The sequence below is a fragment of the Macrobrachium nipponense genome, chromosome 24, assembly GCF_015104395.2.
Source record: "Macrobrachium nipponense isolate FS-2020 chromosome 24, ASM1510439v2, whole genome shotgun sequence".
NCBI classification, from domain to species: Eukaryota; Metazoa; Arthropoda; class Malacostraca; order Decapoda; family Palaemonidae; genus Macrobrachium; species Macrobrachium nipponense.
In genome coordinates, this window is record NC_061091.1 from 4,079,390 (window position 1) to 4,101,412 (window position 22,023).

The 22,023-nt window shown below is 42.0% G+C and overlaps 1 protein-coding gene across 1 annotated transcript in view; it reads right to left on the reverse strand.

Annotated features, from left to right (window-relative positions):
* Positions 1-22,023, reverse strand: part of LOC135205739 (cilia- and flagella-associated protein 45-like) — a gene marked incomplete at its 3' end in the record, with an annotated part of 38,003 nt that overhangs the window by 12,143 nt on the left and 3,837 nt on the right. Inside the window, 2 exon segments of the mRNA XM_064236832.1 lie at positions 10,488-10,627; positions 14,067-14,249. Coding sequence (XP_064092902.1) covers positions 10,488-10,627; positions 14,067-14,249 — 323 coding nt within the window.

A 22,023-nucleotide genomic window follows, 5' to 3' on the forward strand; every position in this document is an offset into this window, starting at 1 on the left:
AAGTTTACATGCCCAGGATGTCCTGGTACTTATATTGGATCAACGAAAAGGTTGTTGCAGATGCGTTATTACAGTCACTTAGGTTTGAGTTTTAGAACGGGACAAAGATTGAGCAGACCAGAAACATTCAAATATAAAAAATCATGCTATCAATTGTAAAATTGAGGTCAAGAAGCAGCATTTTTCCATAATAGGGTATTCTAAGGATGCAGATTATCTGACGACCTTAGAGTCATTATATATTAAAAGACTCGTTCCATCGTTAAACGGTGGCTGCTCCTCTGCTCAACTATATCTGGCATAGTCGTCTTTGGAGGTTCTTGTTCTTTCTTTGGTCATTCTATCTTCTTTCTTTGTACCTGAAGGTTGGTGTAACAGCAGTTGTTTTTACTTTGCTTTGCTTTTTTTAGTTTTTTTTTAGTCTTTTAATGTTTTTAATTGTCATTTTAAGAATCCAGTGTATTTTTAGTATTTTAATGTTATTTTGTCATTTTTCAGACTGATGATGCACATAGTCATGTGCGAAACGTTTCTTATTGAATATATCTTTTAAAAAACATCCATGTGTCTTCGGCATTCCTGAATTGATATTTGAGGGTCATACTGCAGATAGTATATATATATATATACACACACACACACACACACACACATATATATATATATATATATATATATAAATTATGAATAAATAATGTATATATATAATAAAATCTACTAGTCATTTTCCCAGATACATAGTAATTGTAATAGCCATTGAAGCTATTGAAATTACATATACATATGTACACATATACACAAATAGGCATATAAAGCGATATATCTAACGAAGGATGGATCCAGTGAGAAAAGAAAAAGTCACTTCCAGTTTGACATTTCAGCGGCTGAATAAGGGATGAGTCACCCCAACACCTGGTGTGTTCCATGCACCTACACACACACAAGACTCGGCAGAGGGATGACGAACACCCTTATTGAAGACTATGGTATCACCCATCTCTGCTTTGAATGAAGTCAGACACTTCCTGGATGTTATGATCGCTCGTTTCCATAACCTCTTTCCTTCCTTTCCAGCGTATTCTGTAATTTCATACTCTACCTCGTGGTAATTCTTTTTTATAATCTAATTCATGGTCGGTTTACAGACAATATTCATATGACATAACTAATATACTTTCCCCCAGTTTTTCTTTTATCACTTTTCAGAAGTTTACCTAAAAAAAAAAAATAATAAAAATCTAGTGGCACTCGACAATTTACCTTATATACGATTTCCACTCAGACGTAATAATACTTCCTTCGTCTTAATTCCATCATTCAGCTTTTTCTAGAACCGTGTACGCCATATTCACCCTCTGTCCTGCACTTCAATAAGGTCTCGTATTCCCATTTCATAGCAAATCCATAAACTAGTTAGTTTGTTTGTTTGTATGGTGTTTTTACGTTGCATGGAACCAGTGGTTATTCTGCAACGGGCCATTTCCTAGTACAGCATCTTTCTTTGTTCAATTTCCATATTACTACTCCTCTACCGGTTATTTGTCGTGTGACTTACTTTCTTCATCAAATCCTAGCAAAAATCTCTGGTATATTAAGCAACGTTATACAATGGAATATAGAATTCTGGCCTCAGGCTAAGCCCTGGGACCTATGACGTCATTCAGCGATGAAAGGGAAATTGATAATATAAAGGTTTGAGAGGCGTAACAGGAGGAAATCTCAAAGCAGTTAGTTGCACTGTGAAACAATTATAATGAGAGGGTGGAAAGTATAAATGGACGAAAAGGAATATGAACAGAGGTACAGCAAAAGGAATGAAAGGAGTTGCAACTAGGGGCCTAAGGGACGCTGCAAGTCACCTTAAGTAATGCCTACAGTGCACTGCGTGAGGTGCACTGATGGCACTAGTTTCCCTACGGGGAAGTGATGTTGTGCGGTCTAATTCTCTCTCCACTACGTATATACCTTCATACAAAGGAACAATCATTCCTTTCACGTAGTGGTACTTCCAACGGCTTGTATTGTCACTCATTCCAGGAACCAAGCACTCTAACTCTCTATACCTGCACAACCAACAACCACAACATAGTCCCACAACCCAGCCCAGCGCAGATTCTGACTTCTAAAGACATTCTCATTCGCTCTCGTCCTTTTTGTCATTGCTGGACTAAATAGACTTAATATTACGATTTAAATCCCATTTTTACTCTTTCGTCAATCGCTACAGAATTCCTGAGCTGACAAGCGCTACTCAGTCCAAAGCTCTACACTTCTTTTCCTGTATGTATGTGTATGTGTATATGTATTAAAAACACTATATACTTGACTTAATTTGAAAGAGCTCAAGGCCGCTTTTACACTTTCATATTCCGTCTGTCTCTCTCGCTAATGCATTCTGGGACTCCACGATTGTTTTTGCCTTTTTCTATTTTCTCGAACTCTGCTCCTGTTATATAAAAAATACAAAAAACGTCAAAGGGTTAAGGTGACTTTTATTCTGATGGACGGGGAGATGCAAAAATGAAAAAGAGATAAAATGGAAAGTGGATATATCTTTTTTTTCAGGGAGAAAGATACAGATAAAAAAAAGAAGCTTCGAGGGAGAACGAGAGGAGGATCTGAAAAGAAAAGGGAAGTGAGGAATGAAGATGAGAGGATGAGAGAAAGAAAGTGAGAAATAAAGAAAGAAAGAAAGAAAGGAAGGAAGTATGAAAGGTGTACTAGTAGCGAGATGGGGGTGAGTAATATAGAGGCATAGGACTCGGTCCTATTACAGTACACGTGTCACCTTCAATGGAAGAGAGAGGTTGGGGGGGGGGGGGGGGGGAGTGGGGGGGAGGGGGGGGGTGGGGGGGGTGGGGGTTGAGGTGGCTGAAACGATGGGGACAGAATTTATGTCACTTTACTTACTGAAGATGACAACAGGGATACACTTAGGAAAATGACAGACTGATTCACCTAAATTGTAAGTAATCTAGCGACTGCTTTTACGAGAAAAATGCACATATTCGATATACACTTTCTCTCCCTGAACTTGAAATATAAGGTATGAATTATTGATCGACAGTACTTTTACTGTTCAGCATTTCCACTGGCCAGCGTAATACCCGAGTATACCAGTACTTTTCTTAAGTAAAAGTGTGGCAGTGCTTTTGCTCGGTGTATGCTAATGATAGAGTAGCAGTATATACTTTTGCTTTCGAATGTGCTATAATTATTGTACTTTTAATGAGATCGCGATTGATCGAAACACACAAGTGTCATCTTAAGTTTACAGGGCATTGAATTGGCCACGAAAATTGCAGATGGGTTTGCCCCCCATCCATTTGCCCTTCTCCCGGGTAACCAGCTTTACTATGATTTGTCCTAGCTTGAATTACTCTGATGTGTGTGTGTGACAGAGAAAATACAGCTTTTCTTTCTCTGTCTCTCAAATTCCTAAAACCAGGGCAAACTAAGCCAATCAGGGAGGTGCGACTTTCGATCAAGCGAAGCAGGTTATTATTATTATTGTTATTTTATTAAAAGTAATGGCTACCTCTGCAGCGTTACACTTGTAGAGACTTCTCTATTTTCGAACAGCGGCTTTTTCCGTGCTACTTAAACAGGCTAGTAGAGCGCCTATAGAGGTCATGGTCAAATACAGGGTCAAAATAGGTGTATATATTTGAATTTTACAGAAATTATGATACCATAGTAATCAAAGTCATTAACGATTTTCTCTCTCCTCTCTCTCTCTCTCTCTCTCTCTCTCTCTCTCTCTCTCTATCTTTCTTAAAGCGATCTTTCGTCTGGAGCTGCCAGAGATCCTCGGGCTGGGAAGCTGAGGGTGGACTGCTCTTGGTGCGGTGTCCGTCCTCCTTGTATCCGTGGTTGACAGCAGGGGGTCTGCCCCATGCTTGTCTCCTATTGGCTGGTGGCAGTGAGTCTTCATTTTCATTGGTTGCCTGAGCCAGGTCTCAAGCCACTTTCTTCGAGCCGATGGTTGCGTTGCAGCAGATCCTGCAGCCGTCTGGACCTCCTGAGAGGCACTGTAACGTTGATGGGCGTTGCGCTACGCTGTGGGACGTCACGGCTAATTTGATTTCCATCGGCTGCAGGAGTACCTCGTTCGGGAGCGTTGTTTTCCGTGGAGTTGCCGTGATCGGTGGTGTCATTGTTGGTGGCAGGTCTTCTCATACTCGTAGGGAGGAGAAATTCTTCCTGTGTCGTATTCAGTGTAGGTTTTATTTGCTGGATGAGGAGCTCCTCCAGCAGGCGCAACCGACGGGCATCAGGGGCCTTCCTGATGATTTTCGTGTTCTGTATGATGACATCCTGGGAGATGGCCTCCTGATGTTTGGTGCTGGCGTGATTCTTGATAACCCCCTCTTGGGTGGCACGAGAGTCTCTTCGACAGGCGCATTGTAGTCATACCTACGTAGGCGCCGCTGCATTCGTGGACTGGGCATGTATACTGGTACACTACATGCATCTGGTTCAGGGGTTCTCGTTCCTGCGGAGAGGCGTTATTTTTCACAATAAGGACGCGCGTCCTTTGATTCTGGTAATATATGATTAAGTCGATATTCTTGGTGTCGTCAGTCGGGGATACATTTTCAGAAATAATTTTCTTAATGGAGTCCTCCTCTTCCCGGTAATGGGAACTAATGAAGGCTTTGTAGTACAGCTAGATATTATCCTGGGGGCGGGGCTGCGGGCTCTCACTACCGTACCATTTCTCCAGGGCTGTGCAGGCTTCCTTGCTGATTAATTTATTAGAGTACCCGTTATTCACAAGTACTTGGGAGGCGCGGTCAAGTTCCTGGAGAGTGTCCTGCCAGGTCGAGCAGTGGGAGAGGGCCCTCCTTATGAAAGCCCTGACTGTGGTGCTTTTGAATCTGGCGGGGCACTCGCTGTCTCCGCTGAGGCAAAGTCCTAAATTGGTCTTCTTTGTGTAGACTGAAGTACGGAGACCGTCTTCCGTCTTGCTTACAAGGACGTCGAGGAAGGGGAGCCGATCGTCGGAGCTGTGTTCGACTGTGTAATTCAGCACACCGCATTTCTGAAATGCTTGACGGAGGGCTTGTACCTCATCCTCGGCGTCGACTTGCGCAAAGATGTCATCAATATAATAGGGCTGCTGCATCCTGGCGAAGACGCGTTCCTCCACGGTGCCCATATAAAAGTTAGGGAAGAGGACCCCCAGTGGGGAGCCCATCGCCACGCCGTCCTCCTGGCGGAACATCTGGCCACTGTGGATGGAGAAAGGGGCCTTCTTCGTGCAGATCTCCAGCAACGTACAGAGCGAGGCTTCTGGTATGTTGAGGGGCGCTGTCGACTGATTCCTGTAGACGTGATCAAGGATTATATCTATGGTTTTGTCGACAGGCACGTTCGTAAATAGGGACACCACGTCCAGAGAGGTGATAATCCCGGTACCAGGGGCGTCCTTGATGGCTTCTAAGAATTCTGCCGAAGACTGCAGGCTGTACCGATTCGGGACGTAAGGGGTCAAAATTTGGCTGAGGCGTTTAGCCAAGGCGTACGTAGGGGCGGGCGTCTGGCTGATGATTGGCCAGAGGGGGTTTCCTTGTTTGTGGGTTTTTACATTACCATATAAATAACCCAGGCTGTAGTCTCCTTGTATGGGCGGGAGGTGCACAGCCTTTGTCACAGCATTCACTGCGCTGATGACTCCGTTAGCCTCCCTCTTGATGTCGTCTGTCGGGTTCCTCGTCAGGCGCTCTAACTTGCTTTCGTCAGACAAAATAGCATCCAGCTTCTCGTGATATTCGACAGTATCAATCAAGACGAAGGCTGCTGTCTTGTCCGCGCGTCGCACCGTGATGTTCACTTTCTCCTTCAGTTCCTTCACTGCTTTCTTCATCTCCTTGGTGAGGATCCCGCTGGTGTGCAAGCCCCTCTCTGTAAGAGCTTCAGCAAGTAGGAGGGGTTGAAGGGCGTCGGTAGTTCTCACGATGCCCTACCGGGGTTTCGAAGTTTGCCCGGGAATAGGAGTCTACGGGGCAACTCTATTTCGCGTCTCTTGTCATGAGGCCTGGGTCTCGAAATGAAGTGGCAATTAAGACCCAGCTTCAGAAGGGCGTCTTGATAGGGATTGGGTTCGTAATCAGTAAGGTTACTGATGAGAGCAAGTTCGAGCGCCTGACGAGGAACCCGACAGACATCAAGAGGGAGGCTAACGGAGTCATCAGCACAGTGAATGCTGCGACAAACGCTTTGCACCTCCCGCCCATACAAGGAGACTACAGCCTGGCTTATTTATATGGTAATGTAAAAACCCACAAACAAGGAAACCCCTTCCGGCCGATCATCAGCCAGACGCCCGCCCCTACGTACGCCTTGGCTAAACGCCTCAACCAAATTTTGACCCCTTACGTCCCGAATCGGTACAGCCTGCAGTCTTCGGCAGAATTCTTAGAAGCCATCAAGGATGCCCCTGAGACCAGGATTATCGCGTCGCTGGACGTGGAGTCCCTATTTACGAACGTGCCTGTCGACGAAACCATAGATATAATCCTTGATCGTGTCTACAGGAATCAGTCGACAGCGCCCCTCAACATACCAGAAGCCTTTCTCCACCCACCGTGGCCAGATGTTCCGCCAGAAGGACGGTGTGGCGATGGGCTCTCCACTGGGCACCGTGGAGGAACGAGTCTTCGTCAGGATGCAGCAACCCTGCAGATATGGACGTTATGTTGACGACATCTTTGTGCAAGTCGATGCCGAGGATGAGGTACAAGCCCTCTGTCAAGCATTTCAGCAGTACAGTGTGCTGAATTACACAGTTGAACACAGCTCCGACGATTGGCTCCCCTTCCTCGACATCCTTGTAAGTAAGATGGAAGATGGAAGACGGTCTCCGCACCTCAGCCTACACAAAGAAGACCAATTTAGGAATGCCTCAACGAGACAGCGAGTGCCCCGCCAGATTCAAAAGCACCACCGTCAGGGCCTTCGTCAGGAGGGCCCTCTCCCACTGCTCGACCTGGCAGGACACTCTCCAGGAACTTAACCTTGCCTCTCAAATACTTGTGAATAACGGGTACTCTAATAATTTAATCAGCAAGGAAGTCCGCACAGCCCTGGAGAAATGGTACGGTAGTGAGAGCCCGCAGCCCCGCCCCAAGGATAATATCAAGCTGTACTACAAAGCCTTCATGAGTTCCCATTACCTTGAAGAAGAGGACTCCATTAAGAAAATTATTTCTGAAAATGTATCCCTAACTGGCAACACCAAAAATATCGACTTAATCATATATTACCAGAATCGGAGGATGCGCGACCTTATTATGAAAAATAACCCCTCTCAACTGGTACAAGAACCCCTGAAGCAGACACATGTAGTGTACCAGTATACATGCCCAGTCCGCGAATGCAGCGGTGCCTAGGTAGGTATGACTACCATGAGCCTGTTGAAGAGAGACTCGTGCCACGCCCAAGAGGGGGCTATCAAGAATCAAACCTGCACCAAACATCAGGAGACCATCTCCCAGGATGTCGTCATACAGAACACGAAAATCATCGGGAAGGCCCCTGATGCCCGTCGGTTGCGCCTGCTGGAGGTGCTCCTCATCCAGCAAATAAAACCTACACTGAATACGACACAGGAAGAATTTCTCCTCCCTACGAGTATGAGAAGACCTGCCACCAACAATGACACCACCGATCACGACAACGCCCCCGAACGAGGTACTCCTGCAGCCGATGGAAATCAAAGTAGCCGTGATGTCCCACAGCGTAGCGCAACGCCCATCAACGTTACAGCGCTGCTCAGGAGGTCCAAACGGCTGCAGGATTTGCTGCAACGCAACCATCGGCTCAAAGAAAGTGGCTTGAGACCTGGCTCAGGCAACCAATGAAAATGAATACTCACCACCACCAGCCAATAGGAGACAAGCATGGGGCAGACCCCCTGCTGTCAACCACAGATATAAGGAGGACGGACACCGCACCAAGAGATTTACTAGAGGATAGGATTGCACAGCGAAATCCAAGCACAATGGCCAAGATGTTCCTCTTAGAAAGAGACTCCATCCCGAGGAAAAGAGCCAGAGAGGAACTTGCTAAACACCCAGAGATTCAAAGTCCGAGTTTCTATGGTAAGGACCAAAGTGACAACATCAAGAGTCTTGGCATGGCAGACACACTGTTGCAGCTAAGTCCAGACACAACACAGGGCACACAACATCTACCACCCTGGAAGAAGGACACTGCCAAGAGCAAAAGAAGACTGCACAAGAGAAGAGCTAAGAGCGGCAGCCAATGAAGCAATCAGAAACACTGAGACCATTGGGGCACAAACATACTACACCGATGGCACTGTAGATCCTGAGAATCAAACTACGGGAGCTGCAGTATATTCAAGAAACTTCACAGCCTGCTGGAGGACCTCCTACCACGCCTCCACTATGCAGACAGAATTAACAGCAATAAGACAGGCACTGCTGTACTCACTGGAGAATGAAGAAGGGCCTGTAATCATCCACACCGACTCAAAGTCCTCAATGCAAGCCTTGCAACAACAGAAAAATAAAGAGAACAAAGCACTGCTAGCTGGAATTAAAACTGCTGCACCAGCACAGCGAAAGAGGAAGACCTGTCACCTTAAACTGGATACCCAGTCACATAGGAATTCCAGGCAACAAGAGGGCCGATGAGCTAGCCAAAAGTACAAAACACATTGACAGAGTGCAAATACATATACAACCTGCACTGCAACAAATCAAGAATGCAATGAAACCACTCTGCAAAGAAAACTTGCTAAAAGACCATCGTGAGTGGGTTGAAAAGAACTCACCGTCTGCCAGATGGTATAAGACGTCGACTGATCTAGTGCCTCCTCCCATAGACAGGCACACACCAAGAAAACTTGCTGTGATCATCCACAGACTCAGGCTAGGATATAAAGCCTGCTGGGAAATCGTGGAAAACAGTGTCAGACCATGTGAACACTGTCAAGAAGAAACACAGCAACCACTCCTTCACTACCTGCTGGAATGCAGAGAAACAGCACAGCTAAGAGGTGCAGCACAAATTGAATTACTTGCACAAGATTGCAGCTGCCACAGTCACAAAAACAATCATTGAAAACTTAGAAGAGCATGCCCAGATGGTCTACAACCTACCTCCACCAAGGTAAATAAACTAAAAGTAACATCAATCACCCTCATCGCATCCCCTCGCTGTAAGGCTCTAGCCACATCATCCACTATCAATCTTTAAACTTTACCTACCACTGAAATCCTCCCGCAGGGACCCAAGGGAGTAAAGGGTTGGGCAACCTCACCTTTACAGCTTCTTTAATATTCGAAAGCCTTACATTCTTTCAAACTTCTACTACAATATGACATGATGGCCCTCCCTTACTGACACCATCATCCTTTCCCTGTTCACTCCTATCTCTACAACGAAAAATATTTCCAATTTCATAAAACTAACCATGAACCTGATGAATCTTTTCAGATCACCTACGGGCTAAACAAGGGAAAGGCCCGTGCCAACAAGAAGTGTTGGCTTAATACAACAACAACAACGCACCAAGATCAGTCCACCCTCAGCTTCCCAGCCCGAGGATGTCTGGCAGCTCCAGACGAAAGCTCGCTTTGAAAGAGAGAGAGAGAGAGAGAGAGAGAGAGAGAGAGAGAGAGACAGAGAGAGAGAAGAGAGAGAGAGAGAGAGAGAGAGAAAAAAAAAATCGTTAATGACTTTGATGACTATGGTATCATAGTTTATCTGTAAAATTCAAATATATACACCTATTTTGACCCTGTATTTGACATGACCTCTATAGGCGCTCGACTAGCCTGTTTAAGTAGCACGGAAAAAGCCGCTATTCGCAAAATAGAGAAGAAGCTCTACAAGTGTAACGCTGCTGAGGTAGCCATTACTTTTAATAAAGTATGCTTGAGAGAGGGTCTGCTTCCTAAGTATATTATTATTATTATTATTATTATTATTACACGAGGGCTGGAAATGACAGGGCAACTCGAATCATTTAAGGGGGGCAGTCTCGAAATTCGCATGCACGAAATAAGAAGTCAGACGATTAAAATTTAACAATCATTCTAATAAAAATGACGCCAAAAGCTTTTCTGGTCATATTCTAGCTTTCTCTTAAGCTTTCTGCTTTAAGCTTATAAATCTAAAGCAGTAAAATCGTAAGTTCTCCTCTTTCTGGCTAACGACTTTTCTTTCGTACGCGCCGGATGGCCTGTGTGTGCGCACATGCTCGCGTATTCTTTGATCTTCCCATCTTAAAAAGCAATAATTTTTCTTTTCCCAATTTGCCGAGCGTAATTTTAAACTCTCTCTATTCCTACGCTTTGATCTTCGCTGCTAAAACGCGCTGTGTGTGTGTGTGTGTGGTGTGTGTGTGTGTGTGTGTGTGTGTGTAATTCGGAACAAACAATCAAGGGCCAGAGTTCGTTTCCCGCGCTTATTTATAGACGCAATTCCCGCCATCTTCAGCGTCTCGTCCTTACCTGATGTGTCTCTTTTCCAGGACCTGGGCTTCCCTGATGGCGTGGCACTTCGCCGCCAGGACCAGCCTCCGCAGCTCCTTCACCTCCTCCTCGCGCTCCAGCTCCTGACGGGACCGGCGGTCGTCATCCTTCAGGACGTCCTAAGGGGGGAGGGTGGGGGATGCCGAGAGTTAAAAGATAAAAGTGTCTCTCTGGTCATTTTGCTTTGTGGTCATTGTTGCTGATTAGTCTTGATAGGAGAGAGAGAGAGAGAGAGAGAGAGAGAGAGAGAGAGAGAGAGAGAGAGAGAGAGAGAGAGATTAGTTACAAGTGAGCGAGATTGGATTTATTCATCTTCTGTAGATTTTTACAGTTTGGTGTGTGAGAGAGAGAGAGAGAGAGAGAGAGAGCTGAAGATGAGGGAGTTAGTTGTCTTATTTTGTAGTGATTATAAAAGTTTGGTGAGAGAGAGAGAGAGAGAGAGAGAGAGAGAGAGAGAGAGAGAGAGAGAGAGAGAGAGAGAGAGAGAAAGATTTAATTATTGCAGAACAGTATTATTAAATGCACGAGTCACTGAAGTCCGCCGGTCTGTTGCATAAGGTATAACTTGAAAATGTTTATATAATGAAACGACGATTTACTCTGACCCCAAAATTTAACAAATTACAAAATTTCTTAAGTTGCTAGGAACCTATTGGTTACCTAGCAACGGGACCTACAGCTCATTGTGGGATCCGAACTACGTTATATCGAGAAATGAATTTCTAATCACCCAGAAAATAATTCCTATCGTTCCACGTTGGCATTGCGGGGAGTCGAACTCGGGGCTACCGAATCGGTAGGCGAGGACGTAACCCACTCGTCCAACGAGGAACTAACATTAACAAAACATGCACACACTCGGGGACAGAGAGTAGTAACATATAACCAAGTAAGAATTGTTGACTAATTAAGAACATTGTTCAAATCACAAGTCTTCATTTTTGAACATTGAATGAGAGAGACCTTACAGACCTTACAGACCTTACAGTTCGTTCGGGTTGCCCCAGGTCCCTCAGTGTGAGGCGCCTCTAATGTCTACCAGAGAGTTGCTAGTACATCTTCCGGTATATTTTGCATCTTCCAATCTTGGATGGTCTGGGATGCAGTTTAGATATTTGTCGAGCTTATTCTTAAACACATCTACGCTCACTCCTGATATATTCCTCAGATGAGCTGGCAACGCATTGAATAGACGCTGCATTATCGATGCTGGTGCGTAGTGGATTAATGTTCTGTGTGCTTTCCTTATTTTTCCTGGTATAGTTTTGGGCACTATTAATCTACCTCTGCTTGCTCTTTCTGATATTTTTAGTTCCATGATATTTTCTGTTATTCCTTCTATCTGTTTCCATGCCTGAATTATCATGTAGCGTTCTCTTCTCCTTTCTAGACTATATAATTTTAAGGATTGTAGTCTTTCCCAGTAGTCTAGGTCCTTAACTTCTTCTATTCTAGCTGTAAAGGACCTTTGTACACTCTCTATTTGTGCAATATCCTTTGATAGTGTGGGTACCATATCATATTGCAATATTCAAGTGGACTACGAACATATGTTTTATAAAGCATAATCATGTGTTCAGCTTTTCTTGTTTTGAAGTGCCGTAACAACATTCCCATTTTTGCTTTACATTTTGCCAACAGAATGGCTATTTGATCATTGCATAACATGTTCCTATTCATCATCACACCAAGGTCTTTAACTGCTTCCTTATTTGTGATTGTCTCATTATTAGGTCCCCTATATGCATATAGCTTTCCTTCTCTGTCTCCATAATTTATTGATTCAAATTTATCAGAGTTAAATACCATCCTATTTACCTCTGCCCAATCATATACTTTGTTAAGGTCTCTTTGTAGAGCGTTCCTATCTTCATCACAAGTAATTTCTCTACTTATTCTTGTGTCATCAGCGAAACTACTCACTACCGAATCCTTAACATTACTGTCTATGTCTTCAATCATAATAACAAACAATATTGCAGCTAGCACCGTACTTGTGGCACACCGGATATTACCTTGGTTTCATCCGATTTCTCATCGTTTGCAATAACTATCTGTTTTCTGTTGTGTAAAAATTCTTTTAACCATCTTCCTACTTTATCTACGATATTGTGTTTTCTAATTTTCTTTGCTAATATATTATGGTCTACTTTGTCAAAAGCTTTTGCAAAGTCTAGATAAACCACATCTGTTTTCATTTCCGCTTTTCATATTTTTGAATATGTTCTCACGGTGGACTAACAGTTGGGTTTGTGTACTTTTTCCGGGTACGAAACCGTGTGTCCTATATTAAACAAATTATTTTTTATTAAATGTTTCATAATATTTTTCTTCATTACCCTTTCATACACTTTCATAATATGTGATGTTAGACTCACAGGCCTATAATTACTTGCCTCTAGTCTGATCCACTTTGAAAGTAGGGTGATATATGCTAATTTGTGCTCATCATAAATCTTGCCTGTATCTACACTTTGTCTTAATAATATTGCAAGTGGCTTTGCGATAGAATGAACTACTTTCTTTAACAAAATAGCAGGGACTCCATCCGGCCCTGCAGCAGCTCCATTTTTAATTTCATTAATTGCCTGCACAATATCAGCTTCATTAATTTCTATGTCAGCTAAATATTCACTATTTTCGTCCCTTACTTCTATATCATTATCTTCATTATCTATTCTAGGGGTGAATTCTCTCTTATACGTTCTGCCAGTATGTTGCAAATTTTCCTTTTTTTTTCATTCGTTAATCTCCCTTCAATTCTCAGAGGGCCTATTTCTATTCTTCTTTTATTCATCTTCTTCGCATATGAGTATAATAGTTTTGGGGTTTTTGCTTTGATATTTAATAGGGTTTTTTCTTCCAAGTCCCGTTTTCATTTTCTTTTGATTGTATAATCTTTTGTTCTGCATTTTCTATCTTACTTTTTAGTTCTATAACTTTCCATGCATTTTTTTCTTTTGCAAGACCTTTTTTCCACTTTCTGATTTTCTGGAACAAGATCCTTCTGTCTCTTGGTATGCATGAATGATGTTTACTTTTCTTCTTCGGTATATATTTATCCACTATTTTCTCCAATATTTTATATAATATCTCCGTATTTACCCTTATGTCATCACTTAACGAAAATGTTATCCCAATCTTTGTTTAATTCTTCATTAATTTCTGACCATTTATATTTTTTACTGTAGAAGTTGTATTTTCCATATCCTTCCCACTTTTCATTTCTTGCTTATCTCTATTTTCACTTGCTTTGGAATGAAACCTGTTAATTCTATGACATTATGATCTGAAATACTCGCATTATAAACTATTATTTCTTTAACATAATTCATCTCGTTTACAAATACTAGGTCTAAAGTATTTTCCTTTCTTGTTGGCAGGTGATTTATTTGTTGAATGTTGTATTCTAGTAGCATATCTAATAGCTTTTCAAATTGCCTCTTATCTTCTGCACTACTATTACTCTCTTTTTTATATGTATAAGTACAACCACAGAGAGAGAGAGAGAGAGAGAGAGAGAGAGAGAGAGAGAGAATTATCCTGACGGAGACCAACCTTCTCCTCTGCCTTTCCAGGGGGCCACATCTGAAGACTCTTGAGATCCTCCTGGTACCTCCTCCTGCGGTAGCGAGCTTCCATCTGGTCGTGCAGTATCCTCCTCTTCTCCTTCTCCTCCAGGGCCGCCCTGGCTGCCTCCCTCGCCTTCTGCAGTTGTTTCAGGCGGCTCTCCTCGCTCACCTGGAGAAGAGGTTATGAAAATGTCTTGAAAGCGAGCAATGGAAAATGGGGAAGCGATCGATATCCACAAATAAAAACATCATGTGTAAAGAGTGATAAATATTAGACGACTTAAACGAAAGAATATAGAATTTAGGCTGAAGTCCATCTAACAACCCGAGACCTCCCAACAACCAAAGATTTGTCAATAACCCAAGACCTGTCAACAACCAAATATTTGTCAATTACCCAAGACCTTCCAACAACTCAAGATTTGCAATAACCAAGACCTTTCAACAACTCAAGATTTGTCAATAACCCAAGACCTTCCAACAACCCAAGATCGTTCAATAACCCAAGACCTTCCAACCCAAGATCTGTCAAAACCCAAGACCTTCCAACAACCCCAAGATCTGTCAATAACCCAAAAAGAAAACTTCCAACACCCCAGGTCTTGTCAATAACCCAAAAGAACCTGCAAACAACCAAGATTTGTCAATAAACCCAAGCCCTGCCAACAACCCAAGATTTTCAATAACCCAAGACCTCCCAACAACCCAAGATTTGTCAATAACCCAAGACCTGCCAACAACCCAAGATTTGTCAATAACCCAAGACCTCCCAACAACCAAAGATTTGTCAATAACCCAAGACCGCCAAAAACCCAACCCAATTTTGTCAATAACCCAAGGACCCTTCCAACAAACCAAAAGATTTGTCAATAACCAAGAACCTGCCAACAACCCAAGATTTGTCAATAACCCAAGACCTTCCAACAACCAAAGATTTGTCTAAAACCCAAGACTGCCAACCAAGATTGTCAATAACCCAAGACCTCCACAAAACCAAGACCTCCAAACAAACCCAAGATTTGTCAATAACCAAGACCTTCCAACAAAAAAAAACAAAGATTTGTTCAATAAACCCAAGACCCTTCCAACAACCAAGATTTGTCAATAACCCAAGACCTGCCAACAACCCAAGATTTGTCAATAACCAAGACTGCCAACAAACCCAAGACCTAAACAAACCCAAGATTGTCAATAACCCAAGACTTCCAAAAACCAAGATTTGTTCAATAACCCAAGACCTTCCAAAAACCCAAGATTTGTCAAAATAACCCAAGACCTTCCTTCCAACAACCCCAAGATTTGTCAAAACCCAAGACCTCCAACAGAGATTTGTCAATAACCCAAGACTTCCAACCAACCAAAGATTTGTCAATAACCCAAGACTTCCAACCAACCAAAGATTTGTCAACAACCCAAGACTTCCAACCAACCAAAGATTTGTGAAATAACAAAGGACCCTTCCAAACAACCAAAGATTTGTCTAACCAAGACCTGCCCAACAACCAAAGATTTGGTCAAAACCCAAAGACCTTCCAACAACCAAGATTTGTCAATAACCCAAGACCTTCCAACAACCAAAGATTTGTTCAACCCAAGACCTTTCCAAAACACCAAGATTTGTCAATAAACCCAATGACCTTCCCAACAACCCAAAGTCAATAACCAAGACCTTCCAACAACCAAAGATTTGTCAATAACCCAAGACCTTCCAAAAAACAACCCAAAGATTTGTCATAACCCAAGACCTTCCAACAACCAAAGATTTGTCAATAACCAAGACCCTCAACAACCAAAGGATTTTGTAACCAAGACCTTCCAACAAACCCAAAGATTTGTCAATAACCCAAGACCTGCCAACAACCAAGATTTGTCAATAACCAAAAGACCGTCCAACAACCAAAGATTTGTCAATAACCCAAGACCTCCCAAAAACCAAAGACCAATCAAAACAACCCAAGATTTGTCAATAACCAAGGACCTCCAAAACCCAAGAAGCCTCCAAAACAACCAAAGATTTTGCAATAACCCAAGACCTGCCAACAACCCAAGATTTGTTCAATAAACCAAGACTTCCAACAAACCCAAGACCTCCCAAACAACCCCAAGAATTTGTCAATAACCCAAGACCTTCCAACAACCCAAGACCTAAAAACACCCAAGATTTTGTCAAATAAACCCAAGGACCTTCCAAAAAACCCAAGACCTCCACAACCAAAGATTTGTCAATAACCAAGACTGCCAACAACCCAAGATTTGTCAATAAACCAAGACACCACAACAACCCAAGACCTCCAAAACAACCAAAAGTTTTGTCAATAACCCAAGACTGCCAACAACCAAGATTTGTCAATTAACCCAAGACCTTTCAACAAACCAAAATGTAATAACCCAAGACCTGGCCAAACAACCCAAGATTTGTCAATAACCCAAGACCTTCCAACAACCCCAGACCTCCAAAACAACCAAAAGATTTGTTCCCAATAACCCAAGACCTGCCCAACAACCCGATTTGTCAAAACCCAAGAACCTTCCAAACAACCAAAGATTTGGTCAATAACCCAAGACCTGCCAACAACCCAAGATTTGTCAATAACCCAAGGACCTTCAACAACCCAAGACCTCCAAAACAACCAAGATTTGCAACCCAAGACCTGCCAACAACCCAAAGATTTGTCAATAAACCCAAGGACCTTCCAACCCAAGACCTCCAAAACAACCAAGATTTTGTCAATAACCCAGACCTTCCAACAAACCCAAAGATTTTCAATAACCAAGACAATTCCAACAACCCAAGATGTGTCAACCCAAGAACCTTCCAAACCCAACCCAAGATTTTGTCAAAACCCAAGACCTGCCAAACAACCCAAGATTTGGTCAATACCCAAAGACTTCCCAACACCCAAACCTCCAAAACAACCCAAGATTTGTCAATAACCCAAGACCTGCCAACAACCCAAGACCTCCAAAACAACCCAAGAGTTTGTCAATAACCCAAGACCTGCCAACAACCCAAGACCTTCCAACAAACCAAGATTTTGTCAATAACCAAGACCTTCCAAACAACCCAAGATTTGTCAATAACCCAAGACCTCCAAACAACCCAAGATTTGTCATAACCCAAGACCTCCAAACAACCCAAGATTGAAATAAACCAAGACCTTCCAACAAACCCAAGATTTGTCCAATAAACCCAAGAATTCCAACACCCCAGATTGTCAATAACCCAAAGACCTTCCAACAAACCCAAGAATTGGTGTAAAACCAAGACATCCAACAACCAAAGATTTGTCAATAACCCAAGACCTCCTTCCAAAAACCAAAGATTTGTCAATTAATCCAAGACCTTCCAACACCAAGATTTGTCATAACCCAAGACCTTCCAACAACCAAAGATTTGTCAATAAACCAAGACCTTCAACAACCAAGATTTGTCAATAAACCCAAGACCTGTCAAAACCAAAGATTTGGCAAATAACCCAAGACCAACCAAAAACCAAAGATTTGTCAATAAACCCAAGACCTCCAACAACCCAAGATTTGTCAATAACCAAGAATCCCAACAACAAAGATTTGTCAATAACCCAAGACCTTCCAACAACAAAGATGTTAATAAACCCAAGACCTGTCAACAACCAAAGAATTTCCGTCAATAAACCCCAAGACCTTCCAACAACCCAAGATTTGCAATAAACCCAAGACCCATCCCAACCAACCAAAGATTTGTTCAATAACCAAGACCTTCCAAACAACAAAGATTTGTCAATAACCCAAGACCTGAAAAAAACAATTTGTCAAAATTAAAAACCCAAAGACTCCAAACCAAAACCAAAGATTTGTCAATAACCCAAGACCTTCCAACAACCAAGATTTGTTCCAATAACCAAGACTTCCAACAACAGATTTGTCAAGCCAAAGAATCCCAACAACCAAAGATTTGTCAATAAACCAAAGAACCTTCAACAACCAAAGATTTGTCAATAACCCAAGACCTTCCAACAACCCAAAAGATTTGTCAATAACCCAAGACCTTCCAACAACAAAGATTTGTCAATAACCAAGACCCTTTCAAACAACCAAAGATTTCGTCAATAACCCAAGACTGCCAACAACCAAAGATTTGTCAATAACCAAGACCTTCCAACAACCCAAGATTGTCAATAAAACCCAAGACCTTCCACCAACCAAAGATTGTCAATAACCCAAGACCTTCCTCAACAAAAACCCCCAAGATTTGTCAACAACCCAAGACCTTTCCAAAACCCAAGATTGTCAATAACCCAAGACCTTCCAAACAACCAAGATTTGTCAATAACCAAGACTTCCAACAACCAAAGATTTTGTCAATAACCAAGACCTTCCAACAAAACCCAAAGATTTGTCAAATAACCCAAGACCTTCCAACAACCAAGATTGTCAATAACCCAAGACCTTCCAACAACCAAAGATTTTGTCCCAATAAAGGCCTCAAGACATCCAACAACCAAAGATTTGTCAATAACCCAAGACCTTCCAACAACAAAGATTTGTCAATAACCAAGACCCTTCCCCTAACAACAAAGATTTGTCAAATACCCAAGACCTATAATTCTTGGTCCAACAACCAAAGATTTGCTCAATAACAACCAAAGACCTCCCGTTCCAACAAGATTTGGTCAACCCCAAGACCGTCAACAAACCAAAGGAATTTGGTCAATAACCCAAGACCTGTCAACAAAAACCCAAGAAAAAACAATAAGATTTCCGTGTTTTTCCAAAATAAAAAAAAAACCCAAGACAAACAAAGAACCCCTTTGCTAACAACCAAAGCCCAAAAAAGATTTGCAAAACCCAAGACCTTCCAACAACCAAAGATTTGTCAATAACCAAGACCTTTCCCAAAAACCCCAAACCCATTTGTCAATAACCAAGACCTGTCAACAACCAAAAGATTTGTCAATAACCCAAGACCTCCCAACAACCAAAGATTTGTCAATAACCCAAGACTTCCAACCAACCAAAGATTTGTCAATAACCCAAGACTTCCAACCAACCAAAGATTTGTCAATAACAAGGACCTTTCCAAACAAACAAGATTTTGTCAATAAACCAATACCTTCCACAACCAAAGATTTGTCAATAACCCAAGACCTTCCTAACAACCAAAGATTTGTCCAAATAACCCAAGACCTTCCAACAACCAAAGAATTTGTCAACCCAAGACCTTCCAACAACCAAAGATGTGCAAAAAACCCAAGACTTCCAACCAACCAAAGATTTGTCAACAACCCAAGACTTCCAACCAACCAAAGATTTGTCAACAACCCAAGACTTCCAACCAACCAAAGATTTGTCAACAACCCAAGAAATTCTTCCAACAACCCAAAGATTTGTTAATAACCCAAGAACCTCCAACAAACCAAAGATTTGTTCATAAAACCCAAGACCTCCAACAACCCAAAAGATTGTCAATAACCCAAGACCTTCCCAACAACCAAAGATTTGTCAATAACCCAAAGACCTGTCAACACCAAAGATTTGTCAATAACCCAAGGACCTTTTCCAACAAACCCAAGATTTGTAATAACCCAAGACCTTACCCAACAACCAAAAGATTTGTCCCCCCCCCCCAATAACCCAAGACCTTCCAACCCAAAGATTTGTCAATAATCCAAGACCTCCCAACAACCAAAGATTTGTCAATAACCCAAGACCTTCCAACAACCAAAGATTGTCCAATAACCCAAGACATGTTCAAAACAAACCCCAAAAGATTTGCAATAACCCAAGACCTTCCAACAAAAAGATTTGTCAATAACCAAGACCTTCCAACAACCAAAGATTGTCAATAACCCAAGACCTCAACAAACCCAAGATTTGTCAATAACCAAGACCTTCCAACAAAGATTTTGTCAATAACCCAAGACCTTCCAACAAGGATTTTGTCAATAACCCAAGACCTTTGTCCAACAACCAAAGATGTCAATCCCAAGAACCTTCCAACAACCCAAGATTTGTCAATAACCCAAGGACCTTCCAACAACCAAAGATTGTCAAATAACCCAAGACCTTCCCAAAAACCAAGATTGTCAATCCAAGACCCATCCAACACCAAAGAGGCAATAACCCAAGACCTCAACAACCAAAGATTTGTCAGTAACCCAAGACCTTCCAACAACCAAAAGATTTGTCAATAAACCCAAGACCTTCCAACAACCAAAGATTGCAACAACCAAAGATTTTCAATAACCCAAGACCTTCCAACAACCCAAGATTTGTCAATAACCCAAGACCTTCCAACAACCCAAGATTTGTCAATAACCCAAGACCTTCCAACAACCCAAGATTTGTCAATAACCCAAGACCTTCCAACAACCAAAGATTTGTCAATAACCCAAGACTTCCAACCAACCAAAGATTTGTCAACAACCCAAGACTTCCAACCAACCAAAGATTTGTCAATAACCCAAGACCTCTCAACAACCAAAGATTTGTCAATAACCCAAGACCTTCCAACAACCAAAGATTTGTCAATAACCCAAGACCTTCCAACAACCAAAGATTTGTCAATAACCCAAGACCTTCCAACAACCAAAGATTTGTCAATAACCCAAGACCTTCCAACAACCAAAGATTTGTCAATAATCCAAGACCTTCCAACAACCAAGATTGTCAATAACCCAAGACTTCCAACAACCAAGATTTGTCAATAACCCAAGACCTTCCTAACAAGACCCAAGATTGTTTCAATAACCAAAGAGCAAAAAAAACTTGTCCAACAACCAAGATTCCAATAACCAAACAAGACTTCCAACAACCAAAGATTGTGTCAATAACCCAAGACCTTCCCAACCAACAAAGATTTGTCAACAAAAGACCTTCCAACAACCCAAGATTTGTCAACAAGCCCAAGACCTAAGTCAACAACCAAAGATTTGTTCCAACTACCCAATAATTTGTCAATAACCCAAGACCTTCCAACAACCAAAGATTTGTCAATAACCCAAGACCTCCCAACAACCAAAGATTGTCAAAAAAGACCTCAACAACCAAAAGATTTGTCAATAAAAAAACCAAGACCTTGTTTCAACAACCAAAGATTTGTCAATAACCCAAGACCTTCCAACAACCAAAGATTGTCAATAACCCAAGACCTTCCAACAACCAAAGATTTGTAATAACCCAAGACCTTCCAACAACCAAAGATTTGTCAATAACCCAAGACTTCCAACAAGATTGTCAATAACCCAAGACTGCAACAACCAAGATTTGTCAATAACCCAAGACCTTCCAACAACCAAAGATTTGTCAATAACCCAAGACCTTCCAACAACCAAAGATTTGTCAATAACCCAAGACCTTCCAACAACCCAAGATTTGTCAATAACCCAAGACCTTCCAACAACCCAAGATTTGTCAACAACCCAAGACCTCCCAACAACCAAAGATTTGTCAATAACCCAAGACCTTCCAACAACCAAAGATTTGTAATAACCCAAGACCTTCCAACAACCAAAGATTTGTCAATAACCCAAGACCTTCCAACAACCAAAGATTTGTAATAACCCAAGACCTTCCAACAACCAAAGATTTGTCAATAACCCAAGACCTCCCAACAACCAAAGATTTGTCAACAACCCAAGACCTGTCAACAACCAAAGATTTGTCAATAACCCAAGGCCTGCCAACAATACCCAAAGGTGTATTTCGAAGCAAAGAAGAAACAAGATCAATTCAATTAATCAGAGAATATAAGTAATCCAAAGACAAGTCAGTCTCATACCATCGAATGAAGCTGGGGACCTTAAGTGGTAGCATTATTATTATTATCATTATTATTATTATTATTATTATTATTATTATTATTATTATTATTGTTGTTGTTGATAGTAAAAGCTACCATTAATTTGCAAACCACTCCTTCATGTTCAAGAGAGAGAGAGAGAGAGAGAGAGAGAGAGAGAGAG